The sequence below is a fragment of the Arctopsyche grandis genome, chromosome 5 (assembly GCF_051622035.1).
Source record: "Arctopsyche grandis isolate Sample6627 chromosome 5, ASM5162203v2, whole genome shotgun sequence".
NCBI classification, from domain to species: domain Eukaryota; kingdom Metazoa; phylum Arthropoda; class Insecta; order Trichoptera; family Hydropsychidae; genus Arctopsyche; species Arctopsyche grandis.
In genome coordinates, this window is record NC_135359.1 from 32,691,012 (window position 1) to 32,710,805 (window position 19,794).

Consider the following 19,794-nt stretch of genomic DNA (forward strand, 5'->3'; position numbering starts at 1 on the left):
CTCAAGCTATTGTGTATTCATCAGGCCACTTTTATATTTCACTACGTTTACAAGGATTGGTTTTCTCAACATATATATATATATATTTTTAATCTGAACGTACTAATTCGAGGTGTAAATGATTTCAACATTATGAAATGAAATGTTCTAGTGAGATTAGAACCATGCGCTAGCCATGCAATTAATCCTGCTCTTGTATCATACATACGGTCATCAACAACAGCATTTTTTAACTCAATTTAAAATCATTTACCGCTAGAATTAGTATAATAATAAATTAAGATTGAAAACCAATCTTTGTAAATATGAAAAAAAGTATATTGTTGACTTAAAAAATTCGCTAAATAATCAATTATAAGAATTCTAAAGCAATAAAAAATAAAAATCAATAGAAAAAACATCCGACTCTTTAGCTCCAATACCCACTTTTGGCGCAGCAATAATAGATTTTGAGTTTAAGACTGCAAAAGTAAAAAAAAAAAACTTTAAAATATAATCAATTTCCCGTAAACGAGAGGAAACCAACAGAAATCATTGTCATATTTGAATCTAGTGGGTCAAACTTAATAAAGATTGATAAGTCTCCACTCCTGTATTTTTTTGCTGTTGTTGCTCAGTGTAATTGGTTTGCCACATTGAATTTTTTACATTCAAGTTCGAAGGAACAAGTTATGCATTGTAACAAGCGCCGTGTAATATAACAATCGAAATATTCACATTGTTTATACGTAGCGTCACAGCGACTGTAACCAGACGTAGTTTGCACAATGGATCTAACTCTTTCAAATGCATAAAACAGCAATAAACCATAATAGTTTTTAAAGTACATGAAATTGCTAGAACAGTGGAAAATTTACTTCATACATATTCCTCTAATATGAATACTAATCCAGCATATTATTTTGGTATATATGACTTTTTTATGTACTTTAGCTAGCTCGAACGTAGATTCATTATGCAAATGCACATCCACATACCGTATATGTATGTGTAATAATAGGCTGAAGAGTTCAGTCCGAGTGTGTAAAGTGAGTAATAAAATCAGTTGATCCGTATAGTCGGCGTTGTGTGTGGAGTGGGTCGGTGTCGTGTCGCATTGCGAGGAGACGGAGGTGGTGGTGGTGGTGGTGGTGGTGGCAGGGCTGGGAAGTGCATCAGTTGAGCTGCGTTTTGAGGGCGGAGAGCGTGGCGTCGAGCGGTCGGGGGCCAGCCCTCTCGGTGACGTAGGGCACGTTGACGTAGGCCTTGTCGTGCTCGCAGTCGGGCTGGCTGCAGCAGCGCGCGCTGAACTTGCACACCAACTGTTTGTGATTGTTGAGGTGGTCGAGCGAGCGGAACTGCTCGCCGCACAGGTCGCACTTGAGCTCCTTGGCGTGCACTTTCTTGTGACTGTTCAGCGAGCGGGTGTTGTCGAACACCTTGGAGCACATGTCGCAGTACTTGAGCACCTTCTCGCCGGTGCAGACGATGCGGTGGTTGTTGAGCCGGTCGAGCGACATGTACCGCTTGTTGTTGCACAGGTCGCACTTGAACTGCTTCTGGGGCACGCGGCCCGTGTGCACCTGCATGTGCTTGCGCAGGTTCGACTTGTCCTTGATGTACTTGGAGCAGACGGAGCACTTGTTCATGTCCTTGCGGGTGTGGTTGGCGTCCAAGTGCCACAGCAGCTGGGTCTTCTTGTCGAACGGCTCCAGGCAGATCTGGCAGCGGAAGGGTTTCTGCGTGGGGTGCACGCCCGTCAAGTGCGTGTTGAATTCTAAAATGGTCGGATAGCTCTTGCGACAGTGCGGACAGTGGAACAGCTTGCGGCATATCGTCGAAGACGCGTCGCAGTACGGATCGGAGCAGTCGTCGCATACGCCGTCCGACGACGGCGACGGCGTCTTCGACATTTGATTCGCTATGGGGATGATGGACAGTTGATCCAACACTTCGTTCTTGATGGACTGCTCCACCTCGTCCTGCGGTATCTGCTCCTGTTTGATCTTAATGTCTATGTTGACGCTACCGTTGTTGCCGTTCTGGTATTCCGAGTGGGCGTTGGAGCCGCGCGAGGTGGACGCGAGCATCCACCAGGGGTTGTAGTGCCACGGAGGGATGTTCGGTTGGTTGGCTTGCGAGGAGCGGTGGGCTGCGGCGGCGAACGCGGCCGGCACCACGTCGTTCGTCTTCGTCTGCGTCTCCGCGTTCGAGTACCCCGAGAAGTTGGGCACCGAGTCCGATTGGTGCTGCTTCTGCTGCTGCTGCTGCTGCTGCTGCTGTTGTTGCTGTTGCGTCTTCGCCGATTCGTATATGTTGTGCGAGGAGATCAGACTCTCGTAGTCGTTTATGTCCGGCTTTCGGCTGTTCTCGAGTTGCGCTCTCTCCAACTCTTTCTTTGAAGTCATCATATGGACAGCGTGTTATTGGCATGCAATCTGAAACACGTACAATTAAAAATGATATAAAAACAACTCTAAAATATTTATGTTGGGACCATTGTGGCATTACAGGAATCCTTAATGCACTACAATGGTCGAAAAAAATATTTATGTACAAATCAAATTTGTCGTTTTACAAATCGAATTCGTCGTTTTACAAATCAAATTCGTCATTTTACGAATCAAATTAATTTGATTTGCAACATGACATTAAGATTAAGATTTCGTCGTTTTACAAATCAAATTCGTCATTTTACAAATCAAATTAATTTGATTTGCAACATGACGAATTTGATTTGTAAAACGACGAATTCGATTTGTAAAATGGCGAATTTGATTTGTAAAACGACGAATTTGATTTGTAAAATGACGGATTTTAAGTTTAAAAACTGTATTCAATATTTATTTATTTATTATTTATTAATAGTTTTGGACCATTGTGGCGTTACAGGAAGAACCTAATACGCCACAATGGTCTACATTTAACAAAGATATAAATACAAGTAAAATTAGTAAAAAACAGGAAAATTAAAAAGCAGAAAACATGGTAAAATAAAATAATAATAAAAAAGTAACAAAAGGAAAATAATAATACAATTAAAATAGTACATAAAAATGTACAAAGGAGAAAGAAAAAGTAAAAGAAATAAAACAAAATATGAATAAAAAGAATAAAATCACAGCGAGGCCCAAATGGAAGAGAGTAGATTAAGATTCCACTCATACATCACATCCAAATTAAGAAAGTAATGATGAGCGCAGGTTACCAGATAAATATGTTAAAATAACATCCGATAATCTACGCTCCCCAAGGTGGAAAATATCACATTCAGGGACGGCAGCAACGATTTCATTGAGAAGTTGAATAGCTCTTGGAATAGGAGCTATTCGAAAAAGAACTGTGCGAGCAGCAGGTACAACCATCAAATGATGATGTCTACCACGCACATAATTATTAGGGACATAAAGTCCCAACTGTTCCAGCAACAACGGGCATGACGTATTACCACGCAATAGCTGGAGAACGAAACGAATTAACGAGAAGTTTCTTCGAAGTTCAAGGGAATTATACCCAAGCATGCCCAAAAGGAAAGGAGTAGCATAGAGATCTGGGTAGTACCCATACTCTTTCTTATAAAGAAAACGAAGAAATGCTTTTTGCAATTTTTCCATAATAAGAGAGTAGTTTGCTTCATGCGGATTCCACACAATCGCATTATACTCTAGCTTACTTCTAACAAGCGAGTTGAAAAGCAAGCGAGAAGACAAGGGGTTGGAGAATAATCTAGCATATCTCAAGACAAATCCAAGTCGACGAAAGGAAACGTCAGCGACTGTCTTGATGTGATTGTGAAAGGTAATATATTTTAATAACTCGAATACCTGTGGATTATAAAGTGACTATTTTTTTTTATATGTTCTCTTCTATGTACATACATATTAAATACGCATATGAATGTATTTATTTACATATATATATTAAAAATATTTTTTTATTTTGTTCATTAATTCTTAAACTTATTTTTTTTGATTGTTCGAAATATTGAATGTCCCGACATGTAATTTTGGAAATCTGGCAACCTTGATAGAACGAAGACCTGTGAAGAATATCCGCAAATGAGCTCAACTTTCATAAAAATAAGCATACTTTCTGATACAACTTCACAACTGAATCCGTATTACTATTATTATAGTAAATCGATTAAAAATTTTTCGAATTTTAGTAATGATATAAAAATTGCACAACAAAAAAAACCATCAGTAAATTGTGACTCTAATTCAAATTTTAATAAAGTGACATTCAATAGATGTGAATGAATTTATTCCTATACATTTGACAGTACAGCTGCATATACATTTAAACTGGCAATTACATATTAAATTTAGCACGTCTTTTTGCAAAAACGTAAATACGAAATTCCAACCTAGAAATAGATAAAAACAATAGCGCTCATACACGTTCAACGATAACAATAAACTGGATTTTGAATTGCACAATGGGAAAATGTTGACGGCTCTAGCCATATGAAAGTGTATGAAGTGAGGGGGTGGCGGGTTGCGGGTGTGCAGGGGGCCTCCGCCACTGCCGGAAGGGGCGCCGAGGGGGCTCCGAACGGGGGGGCGGAGGCTCGGGGGGCGCTAACCGTTTGGAGTTCGAAATCGGCGGACGAAGGGTCAGCCCGTCAGCTCGCCCGCGTCCTCAGGATCGATGCGATCGCGCGACAGCCATCTTGTTTTGACAACAAACACTTCAATGCCCGACTACCGCCACGGCCAAATACCCCAATTGTACACTTATTTATAATTCGGCTGTAAACATTTGTGATGATTTTTTTATTGCAGCCTTGCTATATCGCGCATTCCATCTTTCATTTTACTGTATAGTTTTTTTTTTGACAACCCTTCGCCGCCCCCCTCCTCCCTCAAGTGTGGGAATAAAATTTCGGCAAAAAGCGATTTTGCGCAAGTCACATAGATCTATAATATACTAGATCCGCCCTCACGTGTTAAGATCTGTTCATACTTAACAGCACTGCACGGCTTCAGCACTGCACGACTCCGTTTCAAATATGTCATTTTATTACATTTCTATTCATATCTACACGTCGCGGTCACGTCACGCTTACGGCACTTTGGCCGAGTGCAAGGCAAAATCGGTTTACTTATACATTACAGGCCATGACGATACGGCGCAATATTGCTTACGTCGTATTGTCGAGTACTTACAATATGAATGCATACACGTGCATTCGTAGCTACGCGTCAGAATACAAGTCAGCAAAAATGTTTCGGCGTTTATCGAACGAAAAATTATGTATAATCGCGTTTTTGTTGGAAGAAGAAGTTCAAGAAGGCAATAAAAAGCACGGAGGCGTTTTGATGTGCATCCCATGCTAAAAAATAGAAAAACTGAAGGAGAGTTTTGGACACTGTATAAGAAGCTTGTGGATGATGGACAAAAATTTTTTAAATATTTGCGCCAAAACCATGTCGAAAGATTGAACAGCTGTCAACTGTCACTATCGATAATTGGTCCAAAACAGCAAAGCGGCAGACTCATGGCACGTAATTCGCGTGTATATTTCCACGATGACCAAAAAAACGGATACGATACGTTGACGGATGTTGCTGTAAGGTATGAACAAGAAATGTCGTGTACTGCTGTAAGCCTGCCGTGGCGTAAACGTGACGGTTGGTATGAATATACCCATACAAAATGTACCAAAGAATACTTTTCGTACGGCCGGATACCTGCTGAAGTCGGTACGTGCTGACTAGGTATGAACAGACCTTAATACTTGTCTCCCTTTAGGCGCATGCAAAATACATGGCGCATGCACAGTTTCTCTTAGTAGGTAGGTAGGTACCGCTGCGTCGTAGGGAAAAAAAACCCAACTTCCCCGGTAGCTAAACCCCCCGCACCCCTCAGTTAGTGAAGACAAGATCTCCGGCCAAAATAACACGTCTGGGCCCATCTAGTGTATTATACATCAATGGCAAGTCACTATAGTCTCGATCATGGGAAAACCGGGAATGAAATTTCAGTGAACGGATCGTAGGAATGGTTCGGTGATTATATCAAGAATGTGAATCGTTACCAGGATTACCGCCGCTACGAAAACTCGCGCGGTCTCCTGTTGCACAGGAAAATTACCGTACAGAAAATTGCCCAAATATTGCTCAGAAAATGCTTTTTTTTACGAGATTTGGGCAATATTTGGGCAGTTGTCTGTATGACAATTTTCCTGTTTACGTTTCTCGATCTTTCAGCTTCCGACTTTTTTCTGTGAGGATATCTGAAAGAGCAATTATGTATATATATATGCATGTTCCCAGTGGTTCGGTGATTATTCCGCAAAAAGCGATCTCACGCACGTCACTAAAATCTCGATCACGAAACATTTGGCACCCAAAAATTCCATCAATCCAAAAAAAAAATGTACATAAATTAAAACATTAAGGCCTCAAAAATTAACTAATTACAAATGGCCTCGCTTTGGGAGATGACAGTGGGTTATTTATTAAAATGACATTACAGAGTAGTTCCAAGTCGTCACTATAGCTAAACAAAAAGAGAAAAATGTATACAATAAGATGAAAATAAAATAAAACAAAATAAGCATAAATATAATAATAGAATATTTTAAGATCCCAAACTAAACAATCCCTTGTGGCGGCTCGCTATACGACATGGTCGAGTTTGGTCACCTTCCTGCGAGTGGGGACCAACTAGGCTGTGTTCAGAGCAGCTACCTCACTCTGCCTTCAGCTATCATAAATAAAGCACGTGCATCAACATGCCAGTCGTCTCATTCGTTCATCCCCCATACCCTCAACCAGATCAGTATATTTTAGATTACACAAATCCAAACTAATAGAAATCAGGTTGTGGAGTTTGATGCTCCTGGCAACAGGTGATGAAACCATCAAATTGGTACGTGCCCCAGGTGAGGAGAATAAATGTTCGCTATCTAATGACGTTTCAGACGGCCCGGATGAATCTTAACCGGTGGATTCATCTGGCCCGTCTGAAACATTGCATACCCATCCATACAACACAGCACTTGGAACCGGCGCAGGCACGATGCCGGTCTAATCCATCCTGCCCGTGTAAAGGGAGGCTATACGTAGACATTGTGAAACAATATATGGCAGCACACACTTGCCGGTAGCGTTGTGGCAACACTGCGATTCAAGTGTCATTCACTCGTTGCTTGGTTATTTCAGATAAATTTAAGGGTGCAACCCATACAATGTCGTGGTTCAGCTCAACAGGCACCACTCTCCTATCTCGTCTATGGCAGGCCACCATCGTACCAGTCCGGTATTTCTTCACAATTGCACATAACCCAACCTAACCTCAAACTAAACAAGTTCAAGTCTAATAAAATATGTACCACTTTATTTTCAGCACGAGATACCATGCCACAAAACCCGAGTATATTAGAAGACACGGTTTCAGAGACGGTTTATTTCAGAAAGGACTTTTACCCCGCTCAGAAAACGGAAAATTTCCAATTCCAGTATACAGGTTTCGATTTAATATTGTCTAAACATGTACATATACATATCTAGTTTCTTATCGGTGGTATCATCCAATTTCCAAAAATTCTTCAATTATATACTGCGGCTAAGAAAACTATTTTCAAACATGCAGTTCATGCTATATTATGTATATGCACTTCTATTGATTATTGTATAATATAAAATAAATATAGTATATATGTAGGATTTCAATATAACTCGTCATTAAAATTTCATTATAGACCTAAAATGGCATGGAATACTCGAAGAGCACTCTTTGGTCAGAACGATTATATAGATATTTTAGGAAATCCAAATCTTCACCCGACCAAAGTTCTATATAAGGTCCCAACCTGGCTGAGAGGATTCAGTGGAGAGGAATATCAGGTAAAAAGTGGTTTGTGTATTATTAAAGTTTAAACAAAAGTTGTACTAAACAATGGTTTCATTGCAGATGTTGTTGCGAAGAAGGAAAATTTTGAGCCACACAAACTTCCCACATGTCCGTCCTACTAAATGGGGAGAGATTCAGAAACGAATCAAATATTTGTACAGATTCTTGAATCGGAAAACAAAAACTAGTTATAGCCATAGTAAATAAGTTTATACAATATATCTGTTTTGTTTTGTTTAGTCGTGAAATAAATAGTTAACAACTCGTTTCATTCGTTTATTTGTAATAAAAAAATTAAATATAATTCCAGTCTTTTTTTATCATATCGGAAGCTTTCTCTCCGATCATGAAAACTATGGCGTTGGTGTGACCAGTTGGTATCACAGGCATTATTGAAGCGTCCACAACACGGAGTCCTGAAATGCCGATCACTTTTAGAGTGGGATCTACAACTGCCGTAGGATCAGATCTCGGACCCATCTTGACAGTTCCGACCTGGAAAATATAAAATATTATTTGAACATCATAAAATTTTAGTAATTGGGTCTGTCTTCTAATCTTGGTAGTAAATTTTTTGATTTCATGGAAGCTTCGAATAATTGGGACAGCCTATGTTTCGTTTAGCAAAAGTATTCTCTACCTTTTGAATTCAGAAATAACGTTTCATTGTGAAATTCTTAGTTTAAAATAGGATAGCTGTAGGGGTTCCAAAAAACCGCCCGAAAGAAAAATCCGGTTTTCGGTTTTTTCATACAAATAAAAAGCCGGTTGACCGGTTTCAGAAAATGAAGATATTTTTAAGTTTTAAGTTTGTATCGAAAATAAAATTGTAAATATATTATATTATAGAAAAAAATAATTCCTAATAAATTAAATTGAGTTATAAACATTATGAACTTTCATAAGGTCATTATTATTACAAATAATAAAATTTGTATTATATATCACAGCCGTAAAATGAATACGCGCAAATAACTAAAAGATTTAAATAAGCTACTTTCAAGAATATATTAAAAAAAGAATGCCTTTATAGAAAACTAGTCGTGGAAACGGAAATAAGAACACTGCTGAGATGAATTTGTTACGCACAACATCGTGTCCGAAAACGTAATGAATTATGAAATATTTCCATCTTTCAAAGTTAATTTTACACATGTGTTTTAGCTTAAAACAGCAAAAGCTTGTCGGACCATTGCAATTTTCGGAAAAGGCATATCACATCTTTAAACCATAATAAAAAGTATATTATGGCACAGCAAGAGAGGTTCTTCGTCCATTACTAAATCTCAAAGCTACCGCTAAGTGCTGTACCTTTTTTTTGTTGTTCAAAGAAATATACGCCTAATCCTTAAGAAAGTTTAGATATACACATTTTTTTTTTTTGATCTTGCATAGAAATTTTAAATTAATTAAAGAAAACCTTAAAAAGCCGGTTAAACGAGTCAAAAAAGCAGGTTTTCGGTTTTTTGAAATCGGTCAAAAATCCGGTTTTTCGGTTTCGGTTTAAACCAGCTTCGAAGCCCTAGGATAACTGTATTTGGGACAATTTTTAAAGCTCATCAACACAATTGAACTGAATTGATCTGTATTGACTTTTCTTGGTTAATTCTACTACTCTATGATCCAGAGAAGAATATTTATATCAATTATTTGTAGTAAGAAAATTTAAAATACAAACTAAAAATTTTACAGCATAAACTATATTTTGTCAAAATCTCCATCCCGGTATCGTTTTAAGGATACCATGATATTATACCTGATGACTAAGGGTGGACGACACTTGTCTGATGGCACATTCCCAGTACTGATCAGATTCGAACTTCAAGTTTTCACATCCTGGAAAAGGTCTCCGTTGTAAAGTGGCGTTGAATCGCTTAAATCCTGAAGTTTTCGTCACTTCAACCGCCTGCAAAAGATATAAGACAAGTATATGCACTTAGATTTTCATAATTTGAGATAATTCAAACAGTTTATAGGTGCAAAACTACATGCTATGTACTTGCTACTAATTCCACTTGCGTTGCAAAACTTTGCAACCTTGATCAGCGTCTCTGGTAGCAGGTATTTCTCGATTAGGCTTTGTGCAATATATGTTTATATGATGTTTCAGTGTAAAAAATAATTCAAGACCATTCTTTGCCCATAAACTAAATTATAATTTATAACAAAACGAGTTATTAGTTCGAAGATTTCATCTTGAAAGTTTCGTCTTGACTAGAAAAAAAACTTATTTTGAAATCATATTCAACCATCTATGATTTCTTTCGTCGTAGCTAGGTAATGCACCAAATCGAAATCATTTATATCCTCAAAACTCCATCAATCGAAACCCACGCAAAATATTGTACTAACGAGAACTCGAGTGCAAAAAGTTCCGTGATCGAGATTTTGGTGACATGCGCGATGTCGCATTTTGCGGAATAATCCGTTTGCCATATAAATAGGTCAAATTTTGAGAAAAACCTTTCAGAGGGTTAAATTACGAGATTTCATTATTGTTCAAAGATAAATTTAAATATATTTTAAGCATGAAATGGGTAATTTATCAAAAAACTGACAGCGAATGTGATAAGTAAACTAAAGCTGTTTTTTTATATCATTGTTGGATAAAAATCAAGATGACCTTTCGTTTTAATGAACAAATGGAAAACTGGTCTAAAGTTAAGATGATATTTCACACTAAATTATTTTTACAAAGTAATTTTTTTTAACGTATCAAAGGTACATACATATCTTTGAAGTATGCAAAAGTTGCGAAATTTCCATGGATCAGTGATTTAATGGAAAGTTGGCCACCTTAACACGATTTTGAGTGTGTGCATATGCCCTTTATAATATGTAATAAACACAATCAAACAAAATTCTGTTAATTGAACGACTTGTTCGATGGCTTCGATATGATTTTAAAAACGAGTTTTTGTATAAAATTCAATGACCACATTCCTATTAGCTACATACATATGTATTTGCCATTCTGATGGCAGATACTCATTTTTGCATTGTCGAAAGCCGTTGCCATTGACCGAATAAAGCTACAAATTATGTTATGGTTAGGCAGAAAAATGTTTCAATAATTAACATCTCAAATATGCAGAAATTTGTAGACTGATTTTTCAATCTGGATTTCGAATGTCGCACGGATTCCACAAGGCTGATGTAACAGCATAAGTACGATTTTATTGTGAACTCTATTTATAAATTCGTATAAATAAATTGTCTACATAAAAATTCGAAATATATGTATTTATTTGTATCACGTATTGTATTGTGATTACGATTTCATAGAATCGGAATAGCGAATGGGTATTATACGAGTAGGTACCCATTTGAATTTCAAACAGTCTTTTAAGTATTAAGTACATAGCTACATATAATGATTTTAAATCAGTTTTTTCAATAGCTCTCACATTGATCGACAACGGGGAATTTATTGATTATTAGCACATTAATGTTCGATACAGTTTTAGTAGCTCGCGATCCAACTGACCTACTTAGCAGACTAACACAGCTGGACAGGGAAAGTAGGAAAGTAGAATTAAAAATGAACGTAGATAAGACCAAACTAATGTTCAATAGCTATTACATGGCATTAGAAGTAGTAAATAATTATTTATATTTAGGTCAAATAATTGACATGTCCGATGATAAAGATGAAGAGATAATGAGACGTATGAAATTAGGATGGAGTGCATTTGGACGAATGAATGTTGTTTTTAAATCAAAAATGCCACTCTGTCTGAAGAAAAAGATCTTCGATCAATGATGACGTATGGATGTGAAACTTGAACACTGAACGCCAAGATGCTACACAAAGCACAGAGGAAAGACAGAAAGCGAGAAGTATGACAAGGGTAGAGTATATAGGATATAGTGGATAGAGTAAAGAGATTGAAATGGCAATGGGCGGGCCACGTGGCTAGAAGAATGGACGAAAGGTGGGCAAAAGGATTGCTTGAATGTTACCCGAGAGAATGCAAAAGGGTAAAAGGAAGATCGCAGGGAAGATGGGTAGACAAAATTAGGAAAATGTGGGGGGGGGGTGAGCTGGATGAGAGTTCCATAAAACAGAGACGAGTGGAAGCGTATTGGAGAGGCCTTCATCCAGCAGTGGATGGTGAATGGCTGTAGATGTTGATGATGATGATGAATGTTTAAATCTTTAAGTGATCATAGGATATGGTCGCTAAAAATCGTATTTAACTGTCGTTTTCACACATTATACGCTATGAACTAGAGCGTAAATAAAAACAATATAAATTTCATACATATTGTAATAAAACCGATTATCCGATTGTTGCATTTTTAATTGAATATTTTATCGAACGGTTACTATAACATTTATTGCATCAAAAGGTTATGGGCGGCCAAAAAAACATATTTTCAAATGGTATCTAGGTACATACACGCATATTGCACGAGCATAACAAGTTTTAGAACAAAACCAGGGCGTATACTGAATAATTGGGAATTTAATGAGCTTACAATAATTACTCTAAATTGCTTAATTTTTAATTATTGCAATTAAAGCGAATTGGAAATTGCGAGTTTTTTTTTTATATTCAATTTAGATATTTTATGTACAAGAAGATATGTATATGTAGGTATGTATGTACTATGGTTTCTGACCCGGGTCGGCCCGGGACAAACATTCCCGGGAATTCACGGAATTTTTGTTGTCCCGTGTCCCGGGAATTCTTATCTCGAATCCCGGGAATTGAATTTAAAAAAATCTTGAAAATATACAACATTTTCAAGACTGCACGAAGGGAAATAATAAATCAAATACACAAAGAATTGTAAAATATTCTCAACATCGACTGAAACTGAAAGAGTTTTTTCCATTGCTGGAAATTTTTTTACCAAACATAGAAATAGACTTTCAGATTCTCATTTAAATATTTTAGTATTCTTAAGAAGCTACCTTAAATAAGTTTACTTTTATAATTACATTTTTTCCAGTTAATAGATATATTACATATGTATTGTTTACTTTTTTATATTTTGTAAATAGATATTTGTTTGTAAATAGATGTTTTTTTACACGTGTCTCGGGATCCCGGGAATCCTGGGAACGATCCTGGGTTCCGTCTCGTGTCCCGGGAATTGAAAAAGTCCGGGAATACAGAAACCCTACTATGTATGTACATATACACAATCCAATTGAAGTAAACACCGAGAGCAACTCGCTGAATAAACATGTCTGAATGAATATGAAACACATTATTTAACACGTATAATTCATGTGCTAAATCTGATAACAAAAACGCAAATCGCACGGCCTTTAATAAGATACAAATCAGCTAATTGAGTGTATTATATATGATCGTTTGCAAAGTAGCATCGCCCTTGACACGCTATTTAAATTTATGATATACATATATATAAATAAATAAATATATGTATACATATCTGGATAAATGTATATTTTTTAATATATTTATTTTTGACATTGAAATTGCCGTTTATCAAGTGCAAGAGCATTGGAAAATTGGGAAACGATTCGTCGGGAGGACGAGATCGATTTCACATTGTTCGACTCTTATAATATATTTGACCAACTTACCTGAATTGCCTCGATTCGATTGCGTCAAAACAGTTTAAAATTTAAATCAGTGTAGTATAACGCTGTGTGCGTAAAAAGTTCAAATTTTGATGGTCAAATGCGAGCTAACCGGTTTTGAAACGTTCCGGTGTTGCATAACTGCATTGGAATACGTATACATATGTATATCGACCACATGCAAATCTTGGTCTTCGGCATATAAATGATAGGTGCTACACACGCGTGTGATCCAAGAAAGTCAATAGCCTTCGATTTGAGGGCTTCTTATACCGTTTGGTATATGTAGTTGGTTTGAATTTGGGTTCCGATTTACCGGTCCTTAACGGTATCGATTAACCGGTAAATGGCTTAAATCCAATAGAAAGCAGGTATAAAAGTTGAAGCTAATCCAAACAAACCCTAGATAACTACCGCCGAGGATTTCAAATTTTGTAAAGGTGTGTTGAGACTCGCTAATATATCTTGCAACAATATAAAATAAACAAAAGAAGTCTATAAATTAATGTATTTTTCCGAAACTAGTTCCATCTTTTTCATTATTGTTGAAATATAATATTAGCTCACAATCTTAATGCCAAGCCACAATCTAAAATACTCGGCAGCTAGGGATTTCCATCGGGAAATTCTGCTATGGTTATAAATTCAGAAATTCCGGTGTAAACCAATCTTTATAAACGTTGACAAATGAATGAAACGGATTACACGACCTATGTTCAATGCTACCTGGAAAGGTTTAAAGGTTACATGCTCAAAATACAACGTTTATCGACGTTTTTCAGGCCTATAGACTTGTTGGCAAAATGCCGATTGGCATTGGTCAGCATTCAAAGGGCTAAAGGAGAGCAAGCCAACAAAAATTATTGTCATATTCAAATTCAGTGGGTCAAACTTAGTAACGATTGATTAATCTTCGCTCCGGTAAGAAAAAAAAACATGTTTTTTTTGTTATTTAGTGTAATGAATAGAAAAAGGGTTAACTATTGTCCTATAAATTTAGTGAGCAAATAAAAGGCTGACAATAGAAATTGACAATATTGAACCCATTTTTTTGGGCAAAAGCATCCAGCCCGCTGTTTCTTAATAATGAGTAGTTATTTCATTGTATGTAGCAATGTACATAGTTTATAAACGATACCCAGGAGTTAAAGCTTTGGTATTTGAGATATTTTTAAATAAAAGTTAAAAAATATTTTTTTTTAGTAAAAAAAAAAATACGTAAGCAACTGAGTCCCACTCAGAGAAGTGTTATAATAATAGAAGTGGCTTTAGGCGTTATATTGTTGTCAAGTGACGATTGTCCACAGACATTCCTAAATAATTTTAGCATCAGTCGTATTTGATGCTTGGTGCTCGACGCATGTCCGATAAAAACTTCTCTGTTTGTTTATATTCCCTTCTATTATTATAACATTTATCTGGTCCCACTAGCATTTCAAATGAGAGCTCTTGCCGATGAGGCACATCTAAACATGGCCATACCGAACTCTGATATAGCATCAGATATCGATTATGCATTCGCCAAATGCCTTGAACTGGTCGTAATACCCACCAGTCGTATAAACGTAGCTTCGAGACATTTAAGAAACAAAGCGTAAATCCATTTTGGTAATAGATAATATGCTCAGTTTGCCTTGACTTGTAGCTGTCGAGACGCACGTTCCTTGCACCACGTACACAAGTCCATGTCTTTATCAGAAAATGTCTAATCCGCCTATTGAGCCAGAAAAATCCCCTGTGAGCTTCATCAATCATCGAACAAATCCACTTCATGTGCGAGCGAAGGTCGTCACGACCGAAGACTTTCGTTTGGGACTTAACTTTTCGGGAACTTACCATCTTGGCCCCCTCTCTGAGCACGTGAAGGTCTTGAGGATCGCTGAAGTACATCGGCTGGAGAGATGGCCAGCGGAAAGGATTTGCCGAACGAAGTGAAAGTCTTCCCCTGGAGCGAGGTTGTAACAAGATAGGGTTAATGGCGAAAGATTCTCTGTCTTGTATGTCGCTGTACATTTTGGCCGCAAACTCATCTGATATACCTGAAAGTTTCACTTTTATGTAACATGTGATATTTTGAGGTATAAATTTTAAACTTGGCCAAGGTTGGTAACCTTAAAGTAATGGGCTTTCACCAGTGATGAAACTGGGTATAAACAAATTAATCAAGCATACTTTTTTCAGAAGTATGTTTGTACAACGCTTCCATCTGGTGATCATTTTGAATTAATGTAATGTTAAATGTAATGTTCTCACTGTCTAATATTATCTTCCGGATATGACAGTTATTAAATGCTTTAAAAAAAACGTACCCAAAAGATGCTTGACACTTCCTGAAGAGTCGCCGTTGAGTGCTCCTGTGCCCATCACCAGTTCAATATCAGGATAGTCATCAGATTTGTTTTTAGAGTACTTGGTTTTGACAAAAGCAATTCCTTCAGCTCCACCAGGTATCGTGTAAGGACCTCGTCGTCTCACCATATAATCGAATATAGCACTCGGAGTCGTGACTTTGTTCTCACTAATTGTCACAGTCTCGTTCACGAAAAACACAACCCCAGATAGACACAAGTGATCCTGCAAATTATATCCCACCATTGAGTCCTGAATCACGGGAATGTTGTAAGCTTCCAAGTTATCTCTAGGACCGACTCCTGACAGCATCAGCAGATGAGCAGATCCTATGGTACCAGCCGACAATATTACTTCTTTTTTAGCCAAAACTGTATATTTGCGTCGATTCTTTAAAAACTCCACTCCGTATGCTCTTTTCGTTTGTGGATCTATGAGGATTTTCGTCACGCGACTCATCTTCGAAGTGTGGAAATTCTTTCTGAATCTAATTGGCTCTAAAAATGCTCTTGAAGCTGAACATCTTCTTCCATTTCTCATTGTCGCTTGAGCTTTTGAGAATCCCAAATTAACTTTACCGTTGGGATCATTATACTTGTAGCCCATCTCTCCAGCTGCTTTTCTGAAAGCTTTGTGCATCTCTGTAGTATAAGGTGAATGTTCCACATTGAGATATCCACCTGTTCCATGATACGGTGAGCTTTTTAAACTTGGTATTCCTACGTTTTCCGACTTCTTGAAGTATGGCAATACGTCTTTATAGCTCCAGCCTGTGTTTCCCAAAGCTTCCCACCTGTCATAGTCTAATTTATTACCTCTTGTGTATATTAAAAAGTTTATTACACTAGTCCCACCCAGAACTCTGCCTCTGGGCCAATTACACACACCATCAGTTAAAGATAAACATGCTCCAGGTACTGGGTCAGTCTTATAGCCCCAATTGAGGGACGTTATTTCGTTCAGACCAGACAGGAGTGGAATGTCCGAAAGGAAGGTCTCATCGTCCCCAGCTTCGATCAGAAGGACATCCCAATTCGGGTTTTCAGTTAGACGGTTGGTTACAACGGATCCTCCAGATCCCGCTCCAATTACGATAAAGTCATATTGACTTTGAATAATTTTCTCGTCTTTGACCATACCCTCATGAGGATATTGACCCGAAAGACGGTAGAAATCGTTTAAGGATCGGTATACGAACGACTGTCCGAAAACTAGCGGGATCAAAACAAGCAAAAACACTTTTACAGCAGCCATTTTTGGTATGTTGTCCATCAATATCTTTCATTGCACTTCCGTGTGTCGAATTTCAAAATTTTCCCATCTTCACGGATGTATTTCATTGACATTCGCTAGTGTCATTTTCATCGTTTTTATATAGCCTTGGTATTTGAAGAGGCCAAAACGAAAATGTAGGTCTATAAGAATGATGAAATTGCAATGAAAAGAATAATTTTATATTAAAATGAAACTAATGATAAATTAAGTTTTGTGTTATAGGTATTATATTAGGTATTTATTATTATTATGGACAGTTTTGAATTTTAATTAATTATAAAATTATACAAGTTGCATCCTAATTTAAACCTTGAAACGATAATTCAAAGGTGATATAGGACCAGAGGGCTTACTTTTGGAACACTGATAGAGTTGAATTAGCAATAAGTCACATATTTTTGTGTTTAATTTATTAAATATTCAAGTTTTGGTAAATGTGAGAATGGAGTTTTTTTTTTGTTATTTAGTAATAACGACAAAATCGTGTCCGTTAAAATTTGCTTTTTAAATTAGGTATATTTATTAAAAGATAAACCATAGAAAATAATAGTAAAAAACTGTGTAATTCAACGTTTTAGTCATCAAGAGAATTTAATCTAATATATTAATTCGTTGAAAGTCCTGAATATATGTAGACCTTGTGGATGGAATATCACTGATAATGGTTATTAAAATTTTATATAAATAATATAATGATATAAATATGTGTTAAAAGTTTATATTAATTATAAATCGGGGGGGGGGGGAGTTGTTTAAAATAGTTGCGTCATTTGTGACAGATATGCATTTAGTACCATTACTTAATAATAATTCACACTTGAAACGAGAGACGAATGATGTCACACATGACTTAAAATTATAAACCGGATATCCACTTCATCAGAGAACAATGCAAGAAAATGAAACAATACACGAATCTTAAGCACAATATTTAAATAATTCACTTATATTCCCTCTTTAAAATTCAATATTAAATTATTAAACGCGTTATTTAGTGTGAGTAATGTTGAATTTTAATTAAAAATGGACAGTTTCAGTATTATTTAATTTGGAGATAATTGACACTGACGGAAACAAACCAAATTGAAACGCTTTCCGACGCACACGTGTTCAACTTGCAAAATTTAAAAGTCAAAAATAATTAATATTAAATTTACACTGAATCGTGAAATTATTATAACATTTGCGATCTTTTACTTCGTTTTGTATTTTTATGCTTTATTTAAATTGCGCGCGTCGCGATCGTTCGCGATTTCAAAGTTGCATGTCGTTTTGGCCGTGAGCCGTTGAAGACTGACCAGATATGGCGTACGCGCGTATTTTTAAATAACAACAACTGATCCATCAACAGTTTCTTATCGCCCGTTTAACGCGTTTGGTTAAATCAGAAGTCGTCAACTATTTATTGTTGCGCAACGCGTAAACCGGTAGGCGGCACTTCGGACCAAATTTAAATGCTAAATTAAATACGATAAAATACTAGCGTTCCATTCATTAGCAAGACATATTTACCTTTTCATGTGAAAATATTAAATACGTATGAATGTTATTTTGATTGAAATAAAATACAATTTTACATTTCAATAAAATGAGGACAAAATTTAGACTATTATTTTTATACGTCCTTCGCAATATAATAATAGTATAATTTATTTTATGATTCAATTTTGAATGTGTGCCACAAATTGAATCATTAAATACAGTCAAATTCTATTACATTTTATTTATTACTAACAAAATACCTACACATGATTCTAATTTCAATTTTTAGCACAGCTTGGATTTAAAAAATAATGTATGTAGATATATTATGGCTACTCACATTACATATTCTTATTATTAGTGTGACCATTCGTCCTGTTTTAGCCGGGACAGTCCCGTTTTTACGTTCGTCCCGACGTTTTCGTAAAATTGTTTGATTTGTCCCGTTTTGTCTATCCACTGATATACACAATAATTTTTTTGAATATAAAATCATTTTTTTTATCATTATTTTTAAATAATTGTAACGTCAAACATTATGTTATATTTAATTTGTTAACGTTTCAGGTTAAAAAATCAGCATGCGGCGCATGAATATAATATATGTATATATATATATATATATATATTATTTTATCATGTTTCTATTTTCCTTGTACGCAAGAATTATACATTCTGAAAATAATTACAATTCCTTGAGGGGAAAATTATTAAATTTTTGGACGTGCAACACATTTTTTTATAAGGTGGGAAGAGGAGAAATTTTTTCTAGTCCTGGGAAATATGGTAACCCTACTTATTATCCAATATTAAATATTACATTGATATTCAATGAGATATAGTTTTGTAAAAATGATTTTAAGAGCCACAACGTCATAAATATTATAAGCATTTGTATTGAAAAATCAAAAAAATATACAAATTGGTGGCAATAAAAGCAACCCTATATTTTTTCCTCGTTGCCAAAATGGAATCTAACTGGAATTTAAAAAATATGCATATATTATATGTATTTAAAACATTTCCTTGTGTGTATTAATTTAAAGAGTTACCTTCAAGGAAGAAGAGTTATTTTTATAATGTGTCAATTTTGCATATAAACATTGAAGGAAAATCAATTTATATCAACTTTTCCTCATCTTTGATTTATTTTAAGGCAAAACGCCAAAGTCGTGTATTTTTTGTTTTCACCTTAGAGCTTTTTTTTGTTGCTAACATTGAAATATTTTTTGCGAAGTTATATTATACATACAGTGTAACACTTTCGCAACGTAACATCGAATCTTTTA

The 19,794-nt window shown here is 36.1% G+C and overlaps 3 protein-coding genes across 10 annotated transcripts; 1 reads left to right on the top strand and 2 right to left on the bottom strand.

The window, feature by feature from the left end:
• LOC143911819 (uncharacterized) lies at positions 1-4,696 on the bottom strand. The gene is made up of 2 exons (XM_077430874.1): positions 4,565-4,696; positions 1-2,417 (listed from the first exon to the last, which is right to left on the bottom strand). Exon 2 carries the CDS (start codon positions 2,388-2,390, stop codon positions 1,155-1,157), a length of 1,236 nt encoding a protein of 411 aa, XP_077287000.1. The 5' UTR covers positions 2,391-2,417; positions 4,565-4,696; the 3' UTR covers positions 1-1,154.
• A 1,967-nt stretch (positions 4,697-6,663) lies between these two features.
• mRpL51 (mitochondrial ribosomal protein L51) lies at positions 6,664-8,123 on the top strand. The gene is made up of 4 exons (XM_077431166.1): positions 6,664-7,245; positions 7,333-7,452; positions 7,688-7,832; positions 7,900-8,123. Exons 1-4 carry the CDS (start codon positions 7,175-7,177, stop codon positions 8,044-8,046), a joined length of 483 nt encoding a protein of 160 aa, XP_077287292.1. The 5' UTR covers positions 6,664-7,174; the 3' UTR covers positions 8,047-8,123.
• Positions 8,032-18,328, bottom strand: LOC143912024 (glucose dehydrogenase [FAD, quinone]). Of its 8 annotated transcripts, none has more exons than XM_077431154.1 (6): positions 18,221-18,318; positions 17,824-17,897; positions 15,709-17,163; positions 15,236-15,438; positions 9,596-9,745; positions 8,078-8,334 (listed from the first exon to the last, which is right to left on the bottom strand). In XM_077431154.1, exons 3-6 carry the CDS (start codon positions 17,018-17,020, stop codon positions 8,134-8,136), a joined length of 1,866 nt encoding a protein of 621 aa, XP_077287280.1. In that variant the 5' UTR covers positions 17,021-17,163; positions 17,824-17,897; positions 18,221-18,318; the 3' UTR covers positions 8,078-8,133. The 8 variants fall into 8 exon arrangements, with proteins under 8 accessions (XP_077287275.1, XP_077287277.1, XP_077287280.1 ...); XM_077431155.1 differs by having other exon boundaries at positions 17,818-17,897; XM_077431152.1 differs by having other exon boundaries at positions 17,818-17,978; positions 18,093-18,318.
• Between the last annotated feature and the right edge of the window lie 1,466 nt (positions 18,329-19,794).